The 19,936-nt window shown below is 43.5% G+C and overlaps 1 protein-coding gene across 2 annotated transcripts in view; it reads right to left on the bottom strand.

Annotated features, from left to right (window-relative positions):
• CRLS1 (cardiolipin synthase 1) overlaps positions 1-19,936 on the bottom strand; it is a 293,521-nt gene that overhangs the window by 17,658 nt on the left and 255,927 nt on the right. The window contains exon 5 of one of the 2 annotated variants that reach the window (XM_069608273.1): positions 2,694-2,762. The exons of the other annotated variant lie outside the window; for it this stretch is intronic. Within the exon in view, the coding sequence (XP_069464374.1) occupies positions 2,694-2,762 (69 nt within the window). The remainder of the gene's footprint in view (positions 1-2,693; positions 2,763-19,936) is intronic. 2 annotated transcript variants of the gene reach the window in all.

Raw genomic sequence — 19,936 nt, 5'->3', positions numbered from 1 at the left:
AAAAATAATGGGAAAATTGACCTACATTTACTGTATTAAAAATGACGCTTGAGAACTGCTTGACCGAACTGGGTATATGCTCGTGCACAGTGTTCGATTAACAGAGCCTGCTGAATGCCAATAGGATAACCTACGTATCTCTTTTGCACACCAAGTTCAGTTCAACAGATCTCTGGAAAGCCACAGCAGAAATTTAAGCCCAGACCACATGTGCATGGGTGTCCTTCGGAACTGCCAAATTCTGAAGCATGTAGCACTTCTGCATGGCACTATAGATCACTTACCCTAGCAGCCTTTGCTGATTGACTTTCCAGTGAACTTCACCAGAGGTACCAAAAGCAAATTCAAAGGACAAATGTCTTCAATTCGTTCCGAGTAGAATTCAAGGGCTCTACAACACGTAGATTAGGCAAAGCCTTCACTGCCTAAGACACCGGGTTCAGAAAAAAAGCAATCAGGCAAACCTCTTGATTCATGTGAAAATCAGCCAGAACTTAAGGAATGCAGGGTTCACCATTATCACCATCTTGTATTTATTAAACACAGTAAATCGGTTCAGCTTCCATAAATGGATTTTGCCAATTCCCAAAGAAACCATCACCAAAACGCTGCCTTCCATGAAACTAATTTAAAAATCGACCAAAACCTCCAGTTTGAAAGGCTGATGAGCAAAAACGAATAGGACAACATTGAAATCAAAAGAGGAATGAGGATTCCTACATGGCGTACAGAGGTGCAAAAAATGTTAAAGGGCCTTATCACAAATGGGCTTGACAATTAGAAAAATAGCCCTCTTTGTTCCTATAAGAAAAAATGGCTGCTGAAAGACTTGTAGGAATCCACCATAACCCAGTCCTCACCAGGCTGGAGATAAAACTAATTAATTGAATAAAATATCGATCCTGTGGAACCCCACAGCTCATCACCTAATAACTCAAAAGGAAACCAGGTAGCAAAGGTAGAGACAAGTTTTTTTTGTTCTTTTCCATACAGCTATGCAGAATTGAATAACCAATTGGCAGTCTTAATAGTGTAGCCCTAGTGCACAGACAACTCGAGAATATTTTATAGTGTTTTACACAATAAGCCTTATACAGAAAAGTCAATAGGATACATTTAGTCGGTTACATGAACACTGCATTCAAACTTCTTCCACTAGATGGCAATGCTGGGCCATTTTTGATGCGCCTAAACGTAAAGGTGACTATAGGTCCCTGCTGGGCGAGCTCACCCGAGTCCAATTTTCACTCACATTTGCAAGTGGAAATTTTGCGCCCTGCAGTAGGTAACGGGGTTGGTTTGGTGAGGCTGCGGTAATGGTCGAGCCTCATGCCCTAGTCAAACATGACTGTCATGCGCTGCTGATAACGACACACATCAATATGCACTGCAAAAAATATGTTTATTAAAGGTTTATAGTTCTTTCATATATGTTAAGAGTGATTATTAATCACTTGTATGCTGTGATGTAAGATCATGAATCATTTTCACTAAAAAAACTATGAAATTCACTGAAGAAAACATTGTTAAAGGGCTGTTATGGTTACAAGTAAAATCGAAAAACAAAAACAATTTGCCAGTTATGGTAAGCTAAGCAACCATAACTCACGTCAGCAGCATGCCCTGCTAAGACTAACAGCCAGGACATCAACTCTATGCCACAGTATGCTGGGTCAAGAACAGGATTTTGACCCACGTGTACAAGTACAATCAGCAAGATCGTACCAGGATGGAAACGGATGGCATTGGAACAATGACTGTCTTAGATCCGTCTGTGGGGTCTCCACACTGTTGGACACTTCATCCTCTCAATTGCCATTTGCATCACAGATCTATCCCTGAATGTGTGGCCTTGATTCCAGAGCATGATAGGTGAAAGCATCGCCCCCCCTCCTTTAAGGCTCCTTCTCTTAAGTGCTCACTCGTGGTAACCCGCAGATGTCGCTGCCGCACCTTTCTTTTTCGACCTGCATATTCCAACTACGGCTGCGTTAAAAAACGTGGTTATGTTCACGTTGTGTAACTAAACCATTCCAAGGTTTGCAGGCAGGAGTGGCACTTAGCCCGCGTGTTTACTGTTGCACGTGTCCGTATTTTCATGAGTAGAATGGCACACATAATGAAAACGAATGCATTGGGACATGGACTCATCAATGAAAAGGTTACCTCTGTGCCGGATCTGTGGAAAGAGGTACTTTTCCCAGTCACCATGGTATGAAAACGTAGGCATCATTTTCACACAATTCAATGTTGTTCCAACACCGAGTTTCTGTTACAACAACTGCACTGTACCATAAATACCTTACGATGAATATGGTCTAAACAAAGTTCCCTCAATGCGTCATTAAGCGACATCAATGCCTACAAAACAGCACGTTTTACCGCTGCACTTGGTTCACTCAAGAGATGGAATCACTGTCTACAGCCAACTAGATTGTCAATGGGCTAGGACGACCAATTAAAAAAAAGGAATTCCAAACATTTTCACTAGCAATACTGACAATGTGGCAGAGTAAATAAAATAACAGACATCAGCTGCCATTGATTACAGTATTTGAACATTTCTCTACTAGGTGCATCGCTGTTCTTGCTCTACAAACGTGTCATGTGTGGAGAACATGCTTTATGATAACTGCTCTGGACATTTCATTTAGCAAACTAGTGTGGCTACCAAACAAAAAGCAATGTCTTACCTTGCTGATGAAAGTTGGTTTCAACTGGGCAGTTGCATAGCAGGGATTGAAATATCGACTAACGGTTTTCTGTGTAAGAAAAAAACATCCTGGTGGGTATAGCTCAATTGGTTTATTTACTAAAAACGAATCTTCACAAACAGTAAATCCCATACGTCCACGTGCCATTTGGTAATGGCCTCCTCTATTAAGACAAAGTGTCCAGAGACTGTGGAACACTCGTGTCCCCTGCACACCCATTCTGCTGCAGAACCGTCAAATAGAGTTGTCAGCAGAATGCGAGTATAGCCTCCTGCCTGAAAGTCTACAAGTCGACTACATTTTCCTTCTTCACGTGTTTAACTCTCGTGTATACTTCGCAATCTATCCCATCAGGTATTTAACCACTATTGAAACATGTACACCTATCCATCATGGGCCTCTCTGGCGGGAGATGATTCCATCGTTAGATCTACTAAGGAGACAGATTTGGGGTCACTCTCTGGATGAGTCAGGATGGCACTTGCTTTTGTGGCTCCCCAATATTGACCCGGAGTGCATATGTTCTAACGCATATCAGGTGATTAAATCAGTGCCATTTGACTCAATATCACCGTGATCCGAAGCATTCCTAGCTTTTCAATAATGTTGCAGACACGTACTCTCCAATGATAGTGCTGCATACCAAATACATTAAGCGAGATTATTATTGGCACTCGCATTACAGTCAATGTGATCAATGCAACTCCTGCATTTGGATACACTTTGCTTCGGATCACCGCGGTTCGATGCCTCACAAGCAAACTAGAATGCAATATGTGCCAACACGTGCTCTCTAATAACTATGTATCATTTTAAATATAAGAGGCGAGAGGAGATGAGTATTGCCACTCACATTATTGTTAATACAATCTTTGCAGTGCTCGCATCTTTCTGCATATAACATGCCAATCCTTTTGACAGTAAATGCATGACAGCGTAACATTTTAACAGGGTAGAGGACTACTGCCACTCACATCACCTTTTACAGCCCTGGCATTGTTACACATGATATGATAGTTTATTTGTATAGCGCTCATACACATGAGGGAGCAAGGGAAAATACAATAACATTCTTATAAGGCCTTGAGACATTTAAGAATGGGCAACAAACTATGGTACTAGGCCTGATAACATTTCTGAAAAGGGGGGTGAGGAGGGGAGGAACAAACAGTGAATACCAAACTAAGCCTGATGACATTTCTGATAGTGCAAGGGCATTGACAATAAGCGAGGGAAAGGAGGGGTGGGGGAGAGGAACAAACAAGGACTGCCGTACTAGGCCTAAGGACATTTCTGATAGTGCAAGGGCAAAGCCAATAAGGGTGGGAGAGGTGGGGGACAACATTTCATTTTTCTCTCCAGGACTGAAATCTCTGCACTGGCTCCCAGTGGCTGCGAGGGTTACGTTCAAAACCCTCTGCATTGTCCACAAGGCCTTCTGGGGCCTGGGGCCTCAATACCTTAAACTCCCTCTTCCTAAATATCTTCCTACTCAAGCTCTTCGCTCATGCGCCTCCAACTCCCTCAGGGTCGGTCGCTTCTCCAAGCAACGAGTTGGTGGTAGATCTCTTTCTTCGGCTAGGGCCTCCCTCTCGAACAGCCTCCCTGCAACTTGAGGAGAACCATCTTCGGTTCCGGAAGCACCTCAAAACCTTCCTCTTTGCTTATGCTTTCCCTCCTCCTCCCCTGCTGAATTCCTGGCTGAAACTGTACTGGTTACCTGGCCACCCTCTCATCTCGGGTCCAGGTCCCTTCCCCCACCAGTTACACAGCTGCACTGCCTCCCTGGCAACCCCTGCACTTGGGGACTGTTTTTCTGTACCCCTACAGTCCCCCACCAGCTCTTGACACCTGATGTCTGCACTTACCCTTGCACTTGCCACCAGCTGGCCCTACTTCTCTTATTGTTTTATTTATTCTATTACCCCATGTTCTGCACTGTCCCCACCCCCCCCCCCACTCTGCACTTTTCCTCTTCCCCTGCAATTTCACGATCTGAATGACAATTGGCCTAGTAGGATTGCTGTCGGTCTTCCCTCTGTTCCCCCGCCCTTGCCGCGTCACGCCTTTAAACACTTGTGTATAGGCATGTTGTAAATGCCATATGATATCATTTTTTAAGTAAGTAAATTATGCCATCATGTTGCGCCACCTAATGGACGATATATATATATATATATATATATACGATTTTGGATTTGCCTCCGCGATTCCGACATGGCAAGAATGGGGACAGCTTACTAGGTGAGTCAGTACTACATCACTCCTTCAGCACCTAGAAGCTTGGTACCTTTTTGAAACACTATACAATTACGACTTTTACAACAGTTGCCATTTGAATTCCCGCAGGTTCCAGTGGCCCATTTCCTCACTAATCAAGTAGGGGCCATTCTCCACTGAACAGAGACTCATAGGCTTTTGAAGAACACCACACCCTTGGTTTTAAAAGAAGGCGGAAAACCAGGTATGCTCTGGGGCTCTTGTATCCCAATACCTTCTTATATACCTCCTTGAAAACCGTGTTTTAGCAACTTTTTCAATAGTGGCCTCCCTAATCCATACAGGTTCCTGTAATCTATTTTCTCACCGCACTTCATCGGGCAGGGATCATTTCTAACAAAATAAACTAGAGGTTGTCAACTACATAACAGAGATTATTCTCTACACCTCTCTGTGGAGGTAAGATTATTCTGACGTTCTCTCTTTTAATCTAGTCTGCAGTATACTCACAAGGGACTTGGCTCATTTGAACCATGCTTTGACTTTATAGACTGAATACTGCCTCTCAGGATTTTGCCATCTATTCTGAAAAACAGGTGAACAGGCTGGACTGTCATACCTTGACACACACCAGTGAATGATAATGAGATACACCATGACAGAATGATTGCACTTGACTTATTTTCATCTTTTGTAATTATGTGAATATACCCCACTAAAGTAGATCTTGCTCTTTTAAAGTTCTGTAGATTTATGTAAGGATATGCACACAAGAACAAAAGCTCGACTAATTACTCCTGAGGGAGGGATTTTTTTCCTGACACGAGCAGAGCTGATGATTTCACCTTGCTGATACTATATCACTATGAAAATCTTGCTTATGAAACAAATTTCCTTTGACAACTATAAATAACGGATTCTGGAGAATATTGTTTCTTGAAGATTTCTAGCTATAATCTATTATACTTTTTCTTAATATTTGACTGTTCTACAGCATAACAGGTGTGCAGGGGACGCGAGTGCTCCACAATCTGTGAACACTGTATTGCTGTCTTGATTGTTTGCAACCTAGTGTCATGGTTGAGTTTCTCCCTTGAACCCTTTAGTTCCTTAAGCCTGTACAGATCATTACAGAATAACTGTGTGCTCCTTGTCATTTGGATGTTGTCTCCAAAAATATATGTGCAGGATATTACATTCTTAAAGCTGCACTCCACGTCAATAAGTGACATCACAGACAAAAGCAATAAAATGACTGTCAATGAGAGGAGAACATCAAGATACGTTAAAATACTCAAAATTAAAACAAGTTCAGTTGACATGGTTGCAGAATAGACACCTTGGAAAATTGTGCAAACAGAGTAAAACCTGGTGGAATGGTAAGATTCAGAGAATTGGAATTGATTGTACACAAATGGGGAAGGCTCAATTTAGTATTTGACGCTTTGTTTTTTAACTTAATTATTTCATTGATACAAGAGCAATGGTTTAATCTGTGTAAGTGCTGTAAACCTACAAGGAATATTATCTACAAAACAGTGTAAACTATTATTTGATTGAATGTAATGCTTTCTAGTATTACATTCACACCGAATTATCAAGTAATGAATGCTAAACAAAGTAAAAACAAAATTCACCAGTAATTCTTCTCCGAAAAATCGGCTATTTTGTAGGCTTTACTGAAATGAAAAAGGACTTCATTGTACCCCTGAATGTTTGCTGACGTGTGAAAAGGAAACTACAACTTGCATTTTAGTGTTACAGAAGGAAACGAATGGAACAAAGTTAGAATGTGTTTTATGGATTGCAACACTTCTGTTGGTATTACAAGTAAAAACAGTGTACATCTCAAATGTTAAGTTACATTGAACAGAAACTAGCGCTCCTGCTATATTTTTTAGCTGTAAACGTAAAATGACCCAAATTGTACATTTCATGCAGAAACAACCATTGAGCCAAGCCCTTTGTGTAAAGTCAGAATGTCCAGGCACCATTAGCATACCACTCAAATCAATAGAATCATATTTACAGAGCAGCTGTGCATACTCAAGACAAAATCCTCGTTTCTAAACTGCAAATACACCATAATGCGAGTAGATTGCTTCCAAAATACTAAAAGCATTGTCTTCCATTTTTAAATTAATCTGAAAATCAACAGTTTGTGTCCCAAGGATCCATAGGTGCATTCCCAAATAGAATAACCCTGCATGGGCACCTAACCCCCGACCTTGGAATACATTGAGGCTGGGCTAATGGAAAATAGGCCATTAAAATGTTTTTTTGTTCAAGACAGCATATGGTCTATTGATATTGCAAGTGGGCGACTAAATCAATTCAAACTAAAATTGTACAGTACGGCATTCAGCACAAAAGATGCGTTTGAGCGCATCAGTTATAACTTCTGAAACTTTTGTCCAATTAGGACACTAGATATAGATCAGAATTCAGCAGAAAACAGATCATATGCATATAAAATGTAATAAGTTGTATATTTTAATAACTCCATTATGTATGAAGGGACATAAACGTAATTTATATATCTGGATTCATAATATTCTTACAATTCTGAATCTAGAATTCTCAATCAAGGCACATGCCCATGGTAGTGAATCATTCGAAAAAAGAATATTCCAGATGAATAGTCAATTCGCTCAGAAAGCAAACGGGGAAGGGCTAGTGTCAGTGAGAAAGTGAAGGGAACCCATCACAGGTTCTGCCCAATCCAAAATATTGCATTAAAAAGGATGCTACATGGGTGGGGTTTGCTGGGTATTTACAGTCAAATGAAAGAAAAAAAAGAGACCGGGTTGGGAAAAGAGGAGCAAGATGATCTCTCTGAAGCCTGCGGGTTAAGGATGTGGGGGTGGTTATGGTCCCGCAGGGAGACTATCGGCTGCGTCCAATCTCTGGTTGGCTCAGTGCGCCTGGCGGCCATGCCCTCCCCACACCTCCACCCCCCCCCTCAAGTGGATCTGCAACACCCCGCAGGTTAAGGGCACAGAACTGTTAAGCTACCACAGGGGTGTTTGGCAGCCGCAGGGGGGTTCCTGCTACCAGTTACATCATGTTTTGCCCAAATTGAGGAAAAGGACTTCTGTTTTTGATACGGTGAGGAGCTCAATATGGGCAAGACTGGGAGAGGGTCATAATGAATGACAACGGACTGCCAAACTATTTATTGCTACTCCTTCTCATCTCATTCCCATTTAACCCATCTTGGCCTGCGTATAGTGTGAACAATGGCCTTCTTGGTGGTGACTGACTCCCCCCCACCCACACACCACTATTACGAAGTCCTTTGATGCCTGGCCAGGGAAAGGGAGTGTAGAGGATATTAACTGACCCCCTCAAAAGAACCATCAAGGTGACCCCTAAAGATTCTACCCCTAAAAATGCAAAAAGATGAAAACCAACCCTCCACTTCTCTTGACAAGATCGATAGAAATCGTGATGGAAACAGTCAGGTGGCGTGTAGGCTGGGTACAGGATGCTGCCACACTCAATAGCAACAAGAATGTCCACCAAAAAGGAAGGAAGGACCACGAAACTACGTGTCAAACAAAGGAGGCGGGAGGAGAGAGAACACCAGACAGGCTTAACAAGGCGGTAGGAGACAGAAATTCTTTCCAGGAACAAGGAAGTTGGACAGAAAAAGGGAAGAGCCAGGAAAAAGGCACCAAATAGAATTGGAAATTAAGGTGCAAGGAGCTAACTCAGGTCCTTTTATACAGAGCCGCCACTTCAATACCAAACATGACCTGGAAACGGACATCAGCTATCTTTTGAAGGGCAGAAAGCAACGTGGCGGCTACCATCTTGGGATTGGATGTTATGCTGCGCAATGCCAATACTGAAGCAGAGGGAGCAGGAAGCCAGTGCGTCCTGGTAAACGACCGCAGAGCCTCCATCGTGGACAGAACAAGAAGTAAGGCATAACGGACACCTCGAGATGAGTTGCATCATCTTGGCATACCAGCTTGTGGGGTAACTACCGAACAGCAGGTCTTCCCTAGAGGAGCCTACCAGAAGCCATAACCACTGCAGATCGCCCAGCCTAAAATCTTTCCTTATGCATAGCACTCACAGCTGATGATAACGAGGCTGGCAAATACCTTGAGGCAGTCGAGGAAGATCCGCATGAATAATGTCCTATTGTGTGGAGTGATTCACAGGCGCAAATGCGCTTGTGAACGCTTTGTCACAAAACTGCACAATAGGATTTCTCTATAGTCAGATTTGCATGCAATGTTTTCCTGTCCTTTTAACACTGCATGTTGCAGCTCCAAATGTGAAAGTTTACTTTTTCCGACGCATTTGTTACTACAGACTTTCAAGTGTTCCTGCACTGCCCAGATTATCACAGTTTCCTAAGTCCCTTGGGATTCTGTAGTCAGTCATAAATTTGAGAGCACCGGGCATTGTATGGATTTGTGATATTCAATGAGGTCTTAGGGGCAGAGAGATGTGAAATTTCGGCCATTGAGACGTGTTTGCATATAGATTGGCTTGTGATTTCAACACTCTCTTGCAGTGCTGGAAAATAAAGGATAGTCTTACGGTGTTTGTGGCATTCAAATTAATCTTCAATTTAGGACAGCTGAAATGAATTCCTCTTATGAATGGAATTACATAATTCTTTAACCTAATGAAATTCCCAGCTTTAAATTAAGGTGGCCAAACGCACCAAAGTACATTTTTTCAGATGTCCAGTTTCGGGGCTTCATGTGGTATACCCACCATAGATACTACAAGCTTTCTCCTGTTACATATTCAGGTACAGCGCACAAACATGCTCCTGAATCATATCTCGGCAGGAAATGAAGGGGCTCTTCATACTGGGGAGACTGCAGGGGTTGAGATTGTGATTGCTGCACCGGTTTACCACAATATATAAATACTAAACGTAATCGTCCTAGAAATTGAGCAAAGGATTAGGGCCATTCAGATATTATACTTGACACAATTTGTTTTGAAAAAGATTAGGTGTAATTTTGTGGCAGCGGATCTTCAATGGATTGAGCAATGAAGGTTTCAAGTCTCATGGCACACGCCCATCTATATATGGGCACGTACCCATATTTGTGCTTCTTGCAGTGCTTTTTCTTGCACACAATTGTTAATAGGGGGTGTCACAGTGCCCTACATCGAGCTAGATAGAATGCATGATGAGCCTTTTTTCACTTTCCACCATTACGTGAAGAGGACTGAGGCACTAATACTGAAGGAGTTAGTTTGAGGGCCACGAACAGGAAGGCTATCAATGACCAAAGGTGGAGACCTGAGGAAGTCTATGTCTGCAATACAGTTGGTTAAAGCAGCTAGCTGAACAACTTCAGATCTGCTGTCCAAGCTTTGGTCCTCTCCTACCTGAACGTGGCAGTGCCCTTTTGGAAGGCCATCCAGCAACTACCTGGTTCCCCTGAGATGTGTCCTGCATGCTGCAGCATGACTCAAAGAACTCCGCAAATAAAGAAGAAAGGAGCCATGACGGGTGGGGCTTAGGTCATACACCAATGAGGTAGAGAAACAGTCACCAAGGTACTGCACAAAGGGAATGCGAGAAAAGGAGAACAATTTGCTGTGAACCAGAGAGGCGACTCCAGACCTGCTCATTCATTGAGAAGCAAAGTTGGAGAAAAAGGTCTTAAAACATTAAAAAAAGCATTTGTAAAGATAGGTTTATAGACTAGGTCATGAGAAAAACGGTGCAGCAATGTCGAGAAATGGTATAAACTGAAAAGGAATGAGAAAGCTCCTAAAGCGCATGAGTCTACATACATAGAGTCAAAGCTAAGAAACAATCTATTGGGAGTGAAACGTCCAATTATCAAATGGAGAAAAAAGGAGTAATATATGTGGGAAGATGAAGACAAAGTTCCTACTTATCAAATGGTGATAAAGGAAAGTGAAGCATTTTGGAGGAACGCTTTTGAATGGTCTGCGATAAACCCATTACACAATGGAATTTTGAAAAGCCCGAAACGTTCAAGTCGTGTTAGTGACTTAAATGTATGTGGGAATTTGGAATTGCCTCGTGGTGATAAGAGGTTTAATTGGCGAATCAATACATCCTCACACCCTACTTAATACAAATATTAAAGTGTTTGGTTTAAAATAATACACCTTCTGTGGCCACCGTCCTTGTGACTATACTATAATGGATTTGTGAATACACTTGCTGCGTCAAACTAGAAGGGATACAACCTGTCAAATGTTTTAGGAGGGAAAGGTATTTCTGTAGAAATGGACCTCAGAATTGCTAGACATCCTTGAACCTATTGCAGAAATAACCAGTGCTTCTATGGTTGTCTGGATTTAGGACATTTCCACTGGAACATAGCAAATTATGACTAACAGGGTTAATGACTTTGCTAACGCCTAACCTGCCAAAGAAACAAAGGGGGCTAGCCAGAAAATAATGTCCACCTCCAATCTGCAAATTTGTTGGCAGAAACAGGAACCCTGATATTTGCATATAAGGGCCTTGCAGTAACCACTGTAGCAGATGCCTTCAAATTGGCAATGAAGAAAAGTTATCAACCACTGTGAGGAATTGCCATCTGGCAAGGGTGAAGAAGCCCTGGCTTTTTTGATTTGTATTCAATTAATAAAGCGATGCCAGCAATTCCATCTCAGAAAGGGTAACCTGCTCAACATGTACTCCTTTACCAAAGCTGCATGCCAAAAGCATAGTGTACACTAGAACATTGCTGGATCAGTATTCCAATCTGCAGCGCCTGCTCTCTAATGGCACAGAGCAGGTTCAGCGATCAAAGGTGCCCTGTTGACAGTTGCAGTGACATCCAAGTCTCTGCAGCACAGGGGCTGCATTTAAGATATGCACCCATGTTCCAAAAACTATGAGAATAATGTCCTTGTGGCACACTAAAATGTAAATATAAACCATACCTGAATTTAAGGATGGTGGCTCGCATCCCTCATAGTTATCCAAGCCGCACCAATCTGATATCACACGTTGGCCCTGCAAGCCCAGTTCAGCTGTGGACAGTTTATGTGTATTCTCCCAGACAGACTGTACTTGCTGCTGATAGCAAGGCTTTAGTCTTGGGGGTTGCCTCTCTGTACTTTTATGAGGGCAAATAACACCCTCCCCAGAGCGACAGACTCTTGTGAGAACCCTGAGGATGTTGTCCCAAGTAGACCTCAGGATACCCTTATTAAGGTGGCCAGAGGAGGGCTGGTGTTCTCAGATCCCAACCCTGGGGGCGGACGAGCGAGGGAGGATCACCGGGATAGGGGTACCCAGGGTTATGCTCAGAGAATGCCCCAGGTGAGACACTTTATGTTACCAGGGGAGAAGATGAGAGTGAGATCCCAGAGACCTTTATGGGCTGTGCCACATATGCCCCCCTTCTTCCCATTGAATCTCTCTTACCCAAATCCACCGACCCCTCTGTATTTAACCTGTTCCCTGGGATATCAAACCCTGTCCCATTCAGACACCGTCTCTTCCAAAACCCTTGAAGTCCCGTGCCGTACCGCATACACCCAGTCATTCTTTTCCACGCCCCTCTGGTCACTATTTCCCACACTCCCCTTTTGTTCAGACAAAACACTACCATTCCCACAATGCCCCCTGTTCACTCATACTAATAATCCCGGTCATTCCCGTTGCCCCACAAACCCTACCAATCCTGTCCCCCTGATTGTCATCTTCCGAACACCTAATCTACCACGATTCCACGATCCCCTATGTTCTGTTCTTCATCCCGGTCATGCTCATCCATTTCACAAACCTTCCCCATCATATCCGGTAAGATATTCTAATTCATTAACTTTCCTTCTTTCCGACACAAAACCTTTGCACGAGGGACTTGTAATGTTAAACCGATGTACCCGGCATGTCCCAACCCTGGCATCAGGCAGTCAGGCAATTGATCAGACTCACGCACACCCGACGGCCCTTCCTTTTTCCCACAGGGATAAAAGGTGGAGCCAGAGAGCACAGCAAGAGCAATGCGAGTACAGCAGACAGCACGACGAGACGGCTACCACGTGGCAGTTCACAAGAAGGAGAAAGGTGGCAGGAATCGAGAGGATGGCGAGGAGAGTAGTGACCTTGCCCTTTTCGTGCCAGGCCTGTGGACCCTTCATGGGAGCAGAGCCCAAGACTGTACAATAGCACAAGTGTCCTACAGCAGTTGTCAACAGTACACAGGGCAAGCCTATGCCGAAAAGCAGGAGCAAGGGAAGCTCCTGCACCCATGGTACCGGCCTTTACTCCAGAGAAGCCAAAAACCAAACGGTTCGATGCGGCCGATGAGTCGAGGGGAGAATCAATAAGAAACGTGCTATGAGGAGTAAGAATCGCAAGTCTTGGAACCAAAGCTGATGCACCTTGAATGAACTGTTAAAAGTGTGAAGGGGAGACCAGCTGCATAGGGAAAGTGGCACCACGTGGGTGCCAACTCGAGATACTCTGGTCGAGCCCCATATGAGAGAAACTACAAGTACCAGAAGGCAAGCGAAATAGGTGAAAGTGGTCACACAGAGGGTCAAGCAAAATCCTGATACAATCGAAAAACTGATCTACAAGCGCTGTGAAAGAAAGGGAAGTGAATCCCACATTGAGAGTAATGAGAAACCCACGGAATTCAATCCTGCTAAAAGTCAAGAGGGGTCCGAGCACGACCAAGGGAGATCCAGGGGTGAAGCCACCACCCAAGAATATAAAAAGGCAAGAGGGGTCCGAGCCCGACCGAGTGAGATCTAGGGGTGAAGCTGTCACCCAAATTTGTTTGATAAAGGAACTGTGGTATATTTTGGACTACAATACAAGAAGGGTCTGCGGCCAGAAGAGGGGGACCCAGGGGTGAAACCACCACCCTATGCAAAACTGTGATAATTGAGTAGGGCCAATGCCCAGAAGAGGGGGACCCAGGGAGACCACGTCACCCAGTGAACTTTGGAAACAAACTCTTGTTTTTGTTATTTGAACGCATCAGGCCCCAAAGGCAAGAGACTATCACAGGAAACAAGACTTGGCCATCGACTGTCCCAAGAACTGCCATTGGAACTGTCGTCTCGTGCTGGAAAAACTTGAGACTGTACTGTGCTGTGCTCGAAGCTCCCATCTTGCCCAGTGTCCAAAACGTGGGGAAGGGAGACCCAGGCTACCGCATCCGGACATATTATCTAAGAACACTTCTTCTTTTATTGAGAACTATCCCACCCCTTTTTGTATTAAATGTGATATTTTGGCAATAGTTTTCTTAGTATAGGCCTTTTTAAATGTTGACACAACGCCACTAGGACTGCCTTATTTTTCATTGGGTGGTCAGCGTTTGCTCCCATCTTAGATTTAGGTTTAGATTAGGCATTTGTCCAACCTGCACACAGTATTCATTGCTCAATAAACACCCTTCAACTGTGATCAATTGTGTGTCAGTCGTACTTGTCGTCACCATGAGTTCCTCACACTCCACAGGAAGCTGTCCTGTGAAGAGGAATCAAAGGGCACACCCATTCATAAATGAAGCTGCACACTAGGGTGCTACATACCAAAAGGCCTTTCCTTCTATTGAGAACAAAAGGGGGCAGAGTTAGTGTAGACAGAGGGAGCTCTTTACAGCTGGAGGAAGGTTTGGACATCTGGGTTCTCTCTCTGCCTCCATTTTTCCTTGCTGTCCCCTTCACCTCCTCTAGCACAAAGCACCGTGGGCGTGATGTCACCTGGCAAAGCCCACTTGTCCCAAGGGCAGGGACTGGACCCTTAAAACAGGCTTGCTTTTGTCCAATCACGTATAGAGGTTTGCCTTTAAAAGAAAGGGAATTTCACCACTTCTTTGAATCATCTCTGGACTTCAAACCTTCAAGACGATTTAATTGCACCCTGTTGGGGGAGCAGTCCTTCCCAAAGTCCTCCAGTTGTCAGTTGAAGGCGGGCGTACCAAGGCAGAAGCAAGCTCTGTCCCCAAAACCATCCACAGGGACATTTGGTGGTGGACTGCTACTGGAACAAGACCTGCAACTCTGCCAGCCACACTGCTGTCCAGGACCTCACCATCCTGAAGGACCGCTGAGGGTGTGTGCCAACCTCTCCAGTGTTTGAGAGCCAGAGAAAAGGACTCCTCTTATCCCCAACACCCTGGAGTGGGTCTTACAGCTCACGAGAGTCAGGACAGGCAGGATTCAAACTACTTCGCTGTTGAACCGCTGTAAGCCATGATTCAATCACGTTCGCCACAGCTTGAACCACCAGCACCCTCCAGAGCTGCCTTTCGCACTCACTGATCTTTGAACTGCTGTGCCACATGTTCACACCCGTTCGCTGCAGCACCACGCCATCTAAACGCAAGTTTTTGCCTCAGCTCGAACAAATAAGTACTGCTGCATCTGTGCTGCTCAAACCTCTAGTTTCATCACTGCACAAATCTTCAATCAAACAGACCCTGGTGTTCCTGGCCAACTGCATCCTTCGAGCTACCACATCAAACTGACTTGCCTGCACATCCAATCATCAGCACGTCCACCATCAAACCTCGATCGCCGAACCCAAACGGATGACCTCCATGATCCGCATTGCTTGAGTAATGTTTCAAACCTCAACTTTCTTCAGTTTGACCCCACTTTGGCATCCGCTTACGCAAGATTACAGCGACCGCCAGATTTCAAACTGTCGGACAGCACCAAGATGTCCGGTTCGCCTTTGTTGAACCGACAAGACACTGCAAAGGTATTATTGACCGATAACTGCCCTACTGGTCCCTTCTGGGTCCCAGAGACTTGCTAGGTCAAGTGAATACCCTTTTGCAACTCCAGAACATATTCTTTTGAAAATGGTGGTTTTTAGTGCCTTTCTTCCCCCACAGTCTCATTACACAGAGTGCTGCATCTTGATATCTTGTATATTCAGTGTTCTTTTTAAAGGGGTGGATTTTTGTAGTGTTTTCTATTTAGTTATTATTGCATATGGTGTTAATTAAAGTATATATATTTTTACAGACCTTGATTGGACATTTCTTTATGGGAGCAGAGTCTTCCCTCAACCCGCGTCACCACAAAAGGAGAAGGGGGCATCTCTCTTAACTGTGTCTGTTTTACATTTAGGATTTTGTTGGCTCTTGGTTTGTAGAACCGTGAGGGCTGAGTAGGTGTTTTAGCCTCTACTCATCATTTCACTCCTGCAGGGCCTATGTCAATTTGCCACAAGTAAGCATGGCGGAAAAGTCAGGTTGAGGGCCTTTTCACTTGATTTGCCTGTAACGAAAGGAAACTATGAATTCCATTGGCTGACAAAGTTTTAAAAATGTTTAGAGTGCAAAGTAAGAGATACTAAGAAACAGTAGCTTTGCTCAACACAGCCCAATCTCAATGCCGAAGATTCTGTGGGCATGCAAGAAGGTTAGCAGCATTTAGTAAGGTGATGAGGTTATACATTTTGTGATACTCCACTAGCATGAAAGCTAAAGCACGAAGCTGTCCAATGTTTGTAGACTGTGATGAAGTCCCATCTCTCAGGCTAGTGGATGGAACTGGGGAGATCAAAGAGACCGGGATCAACTCCTGCTCCATGAACTAGGCCCAGAGGTAGGAATAAGATGGAGACCTCAGGATCCATCCATCCATCCCTAGCTCACTTTGCTTACATATTTGTACACCCCATGGGAGTCACTGGTCAAGGAAGTAGGGAAGATCAATGCTTCATTCAGGAAAGAATCATTACACATTCTGAGGGGTGAGCTCCTTATAGTGAGCAGAAAGATATTGCTGCTGTTCCTGCAGAAATGGTTGCATGAACCAAACAGACTGCATGGAAAGAAGACAGACTTATTTGAAAGTCAGTGTAAATCCATGGTCTCTCCTGCCTGGGGGACTGCTAGTGTGCATCCCCTAGAGCCAGCGAAAATGAAACTGACAAAGTGGTCTGAACAAAGGAAACATAGTGGCAGCTCGCCCACTGACGTTTCAACAAATCCGGACCACTGGGCATCATGGGGCCAGCGTGGCACAAAGAAACGTAGTCCCCACAATATAACAGGAAGAGCGAGACCCTCTGCGACCTGTTTCACTAAAGGCTCGAGTCACAGAGTCGCACAGACACGCACAGCAACAATGAACATCTAGGGAGTTTGTAGTTCCCCAACAAATGCTCTAATCCCAGTGCTTGCTTGCAGCTAACCACCAGCTTAGGTTAATTACAGAATTTAAAAGGTCATCAGCAGAACCCGCTGGAATATAAAATGTGTCCGATCAGGGTGAAAATGTTGCACTCACCACTAGCCATTGGCTAGTAATAATTGACTCTTTGTGAGGAAGAAATGATGTGCTTTCTGTATGTACAGAAGTGAGGTGGTGAATGACTTTATGGCTGGTTATTAGTTTGCAACTTGAAATATTGCACCATGGGTCAAATGATAAGGTGTGGAGAATCAATATTTGAAGGTCCGAGGAGCAAGATAGTACCTGGCAGACGAGAAGAGCAGTGAGAAGGCAGTGGCGATAGAGGAGCAGTAAAAGCTTGTGAAGACAGAGGGATCGGGGAGGAAGCAGGAAGGCAGAGGCAGAGAACATTTGGGAAAGGTGGATCGAAAGGAGTATCAGACAGTAGGAAGGGTGGTACAGATGCACAAGGTGCCCAATAGAAGGAATGGGCAACAGATAAAGAAGGGGAACAGATCAAGGAGGTGCCCAAGATAAAAGAAAGCATTATAATGGAAGGGTGGTTGAAACCCAATGGCCTGGAAGAACTGTGTTAAAGTCTGCGACCACCACAAAGGGGGTTAGGTCTGACAACCCCAGGCCCCAAGCTATATTTTCTAAGTTCCAAAAGAGTCTGATGCCTGGCCCACATTTAGACGACTCAGAGCACCAGAGGTGGTGGTTTTGTAACAAATGCAACATTCTGACACTTCTACAAAAGTCAAGAAGGAAGTGCTGGAGCACTTGCATTCCAAAAGATTGATTTTTTAACCAGCAAGCTAGCAGAGTAAAGGAGAGAAAAAAGGGCAGAAGACTACTATCCTATACAGAATGTTTGACTTGTTCAGGTCTATTGAATTCCAACTAAGGGATCTCAATTTAACCTAATCCAGGACTTGTAAATTCTTAAAAATCCCACTAGCCCTGCAGGTCGAGTTACTTAATTTACATTCTTGACTTAAGCGAAATGCACTTGCCCCATGGGAGGCGTGATAAAAACAAGTACATGTGCTTCCTGTTAAATGATGAATGTCACCATAAATCCATTTCATATTTGGCAAAATGCTGCCACGCAGAGGCCAGTCACGCACAGTGAATCCTATTTGCCATTTAATGCAAACAAAGGTTGTTTGCAATAAATGTCAAATAAAAGTTTCAAATATCTGCGTACTTGCCAGCAACGTGAACTACCATTTGCATGGTACTCGACCTTCACAATATCTCCTTGACTATGAGTGGGCAAGTAGATTTTGCAAGCCATGCTAATCTTTCCTGTTTGTTTAATATTGTGACTTAAGCCTCAAGCTTTGTTGTCAGTTGAACCCTTGACCTTTGCAGAATAAAAGTGAAATATTGCTACAGATGGCCCAACAGAACAAGAAAAGGGAGTTGCTGTGAGAGACATAAAGGCAAAGAGACTGCAACAGAATTGGCAAGGTGCCAAATATGCTCAAATGATTTTATAGCAATTAAAATTTCAAGAACCAAGGACCTACAGTCATTTTAAGAACTGGTAACTGAAATAAGGACCTTGCAAGGAGGGATGGTTGAGAACCGGATCGCCACGACCTTGGTCCACCTAAAGCACCCAAAGAACCAAACTATGCACTAGGGGAAGGTGCACGAGAAGGATTGTGCATTACAGCATCAACTGGGCAAGCTACACCTACAAATTAACACCAAAGTATGTGGCCAAATCGGTATGTTATTTTGATTTATACCATGCACTGCTGCAATTTGCTAGGGACCAACGTGGCTCTGTAAGAAAAGTGGGTAAGGTTGGTTGGTTAGTGAGTGAGGGAGGGATACAATAGAGGTTGTGCTCATCTGTTGATGCGTCTAGAACCAGGAGAAACTGGTTTCTGTGCATGCAAGATTTGTAGTTGGGCTTTTTTATGTGCACTGGGCTTGTTGTGTCCAGAAGGGTGACTTCTAGTGTCCGAGTTGCTTGTTGCCTGCAGGTATTGTGTTTGTAGCATGGTTAGAGAAGGGTCTGTGGTGTGTGTGTGTTTTTAGTAAGTTGTTTCACTAGCCCTCTTGGTGTGTGTGTAGTATGTGAGAGGTGTGAGTGTGCAAAAGAGAAGGGGAGTGGTTAGTTAGTTTCTTGTGATCTCACAGGCGCACAATTCAGATGTGGCGAAGCCCCCCAGTAACACATTTCAGATGTGGTGAAAACCTCTTCAGCAGCAAAATTGAAATATTGTGAAACCTCACAGTAACAAAATTCCAAAGTGGTGAAACTCTGCAGTAGCAATAACCAATTGACACAAAAACCCCAGAGTAGTAAAATTCAGGTGTGGTGAAAACCCAACATATCAATAATCCTGTGGACTTGCGCTTAAATATTTAAAACTTCAATCAAATCAGAATGACTTTTCTTAAATTTTAATTCAGAACAAAATCATCTCATACAGTATAACCAAATATATATTCTCCAAAGTACTTCTCATACATTCAATGCCAAGGACCATGTTGGAAAATCACATTCATGCTGAAATTATATTTAATGGTAATCCTGAAATTAACATCCAAATGGGTAAAATATGATTCTCACTAATACTTCACTAACAAATCTGGTTTATCCATCACACCAACACGTGTTTAACACTTTTTTTTCGCACAGTGGAGCCTCTTTTCAAGGCTACCAAATTACAGATTTTAAGAAAAATAGGTAACCAAAAAGAAATGCCAACATTAGTTGGCTTCAATAAGTTAATTATAAAAGCACTAATTAACAATTGACAGTTATAAGAAATATTAATTTAAATGGTAAAGTTAGCCAATTATCAATTGCCACAATTTTCTTTTCTTCTTAAGTGTTGTTTTAATATGTTGTTTTA

Source organism: Ambystoma mexicanum, chromosome 4q, assembly GCF_040938575.1.
Source record: "Ambystoma mexicanum isolate Mex_15411 chromosome 4q, UKY_AmexF1_1, whole genome shotgun sequence".
In the NCBI taxonomy this organism is placed as follows: domain Eukaryota; kingdom Metazoa; phylum Chordata; class Amphibia; order Caudata; family Ambystomatidae; genus Ambystoma; species Ambystoma mexicanum.
This window is presented reverse-complemented; position numbering and strand designations above follow the sequence as displayed.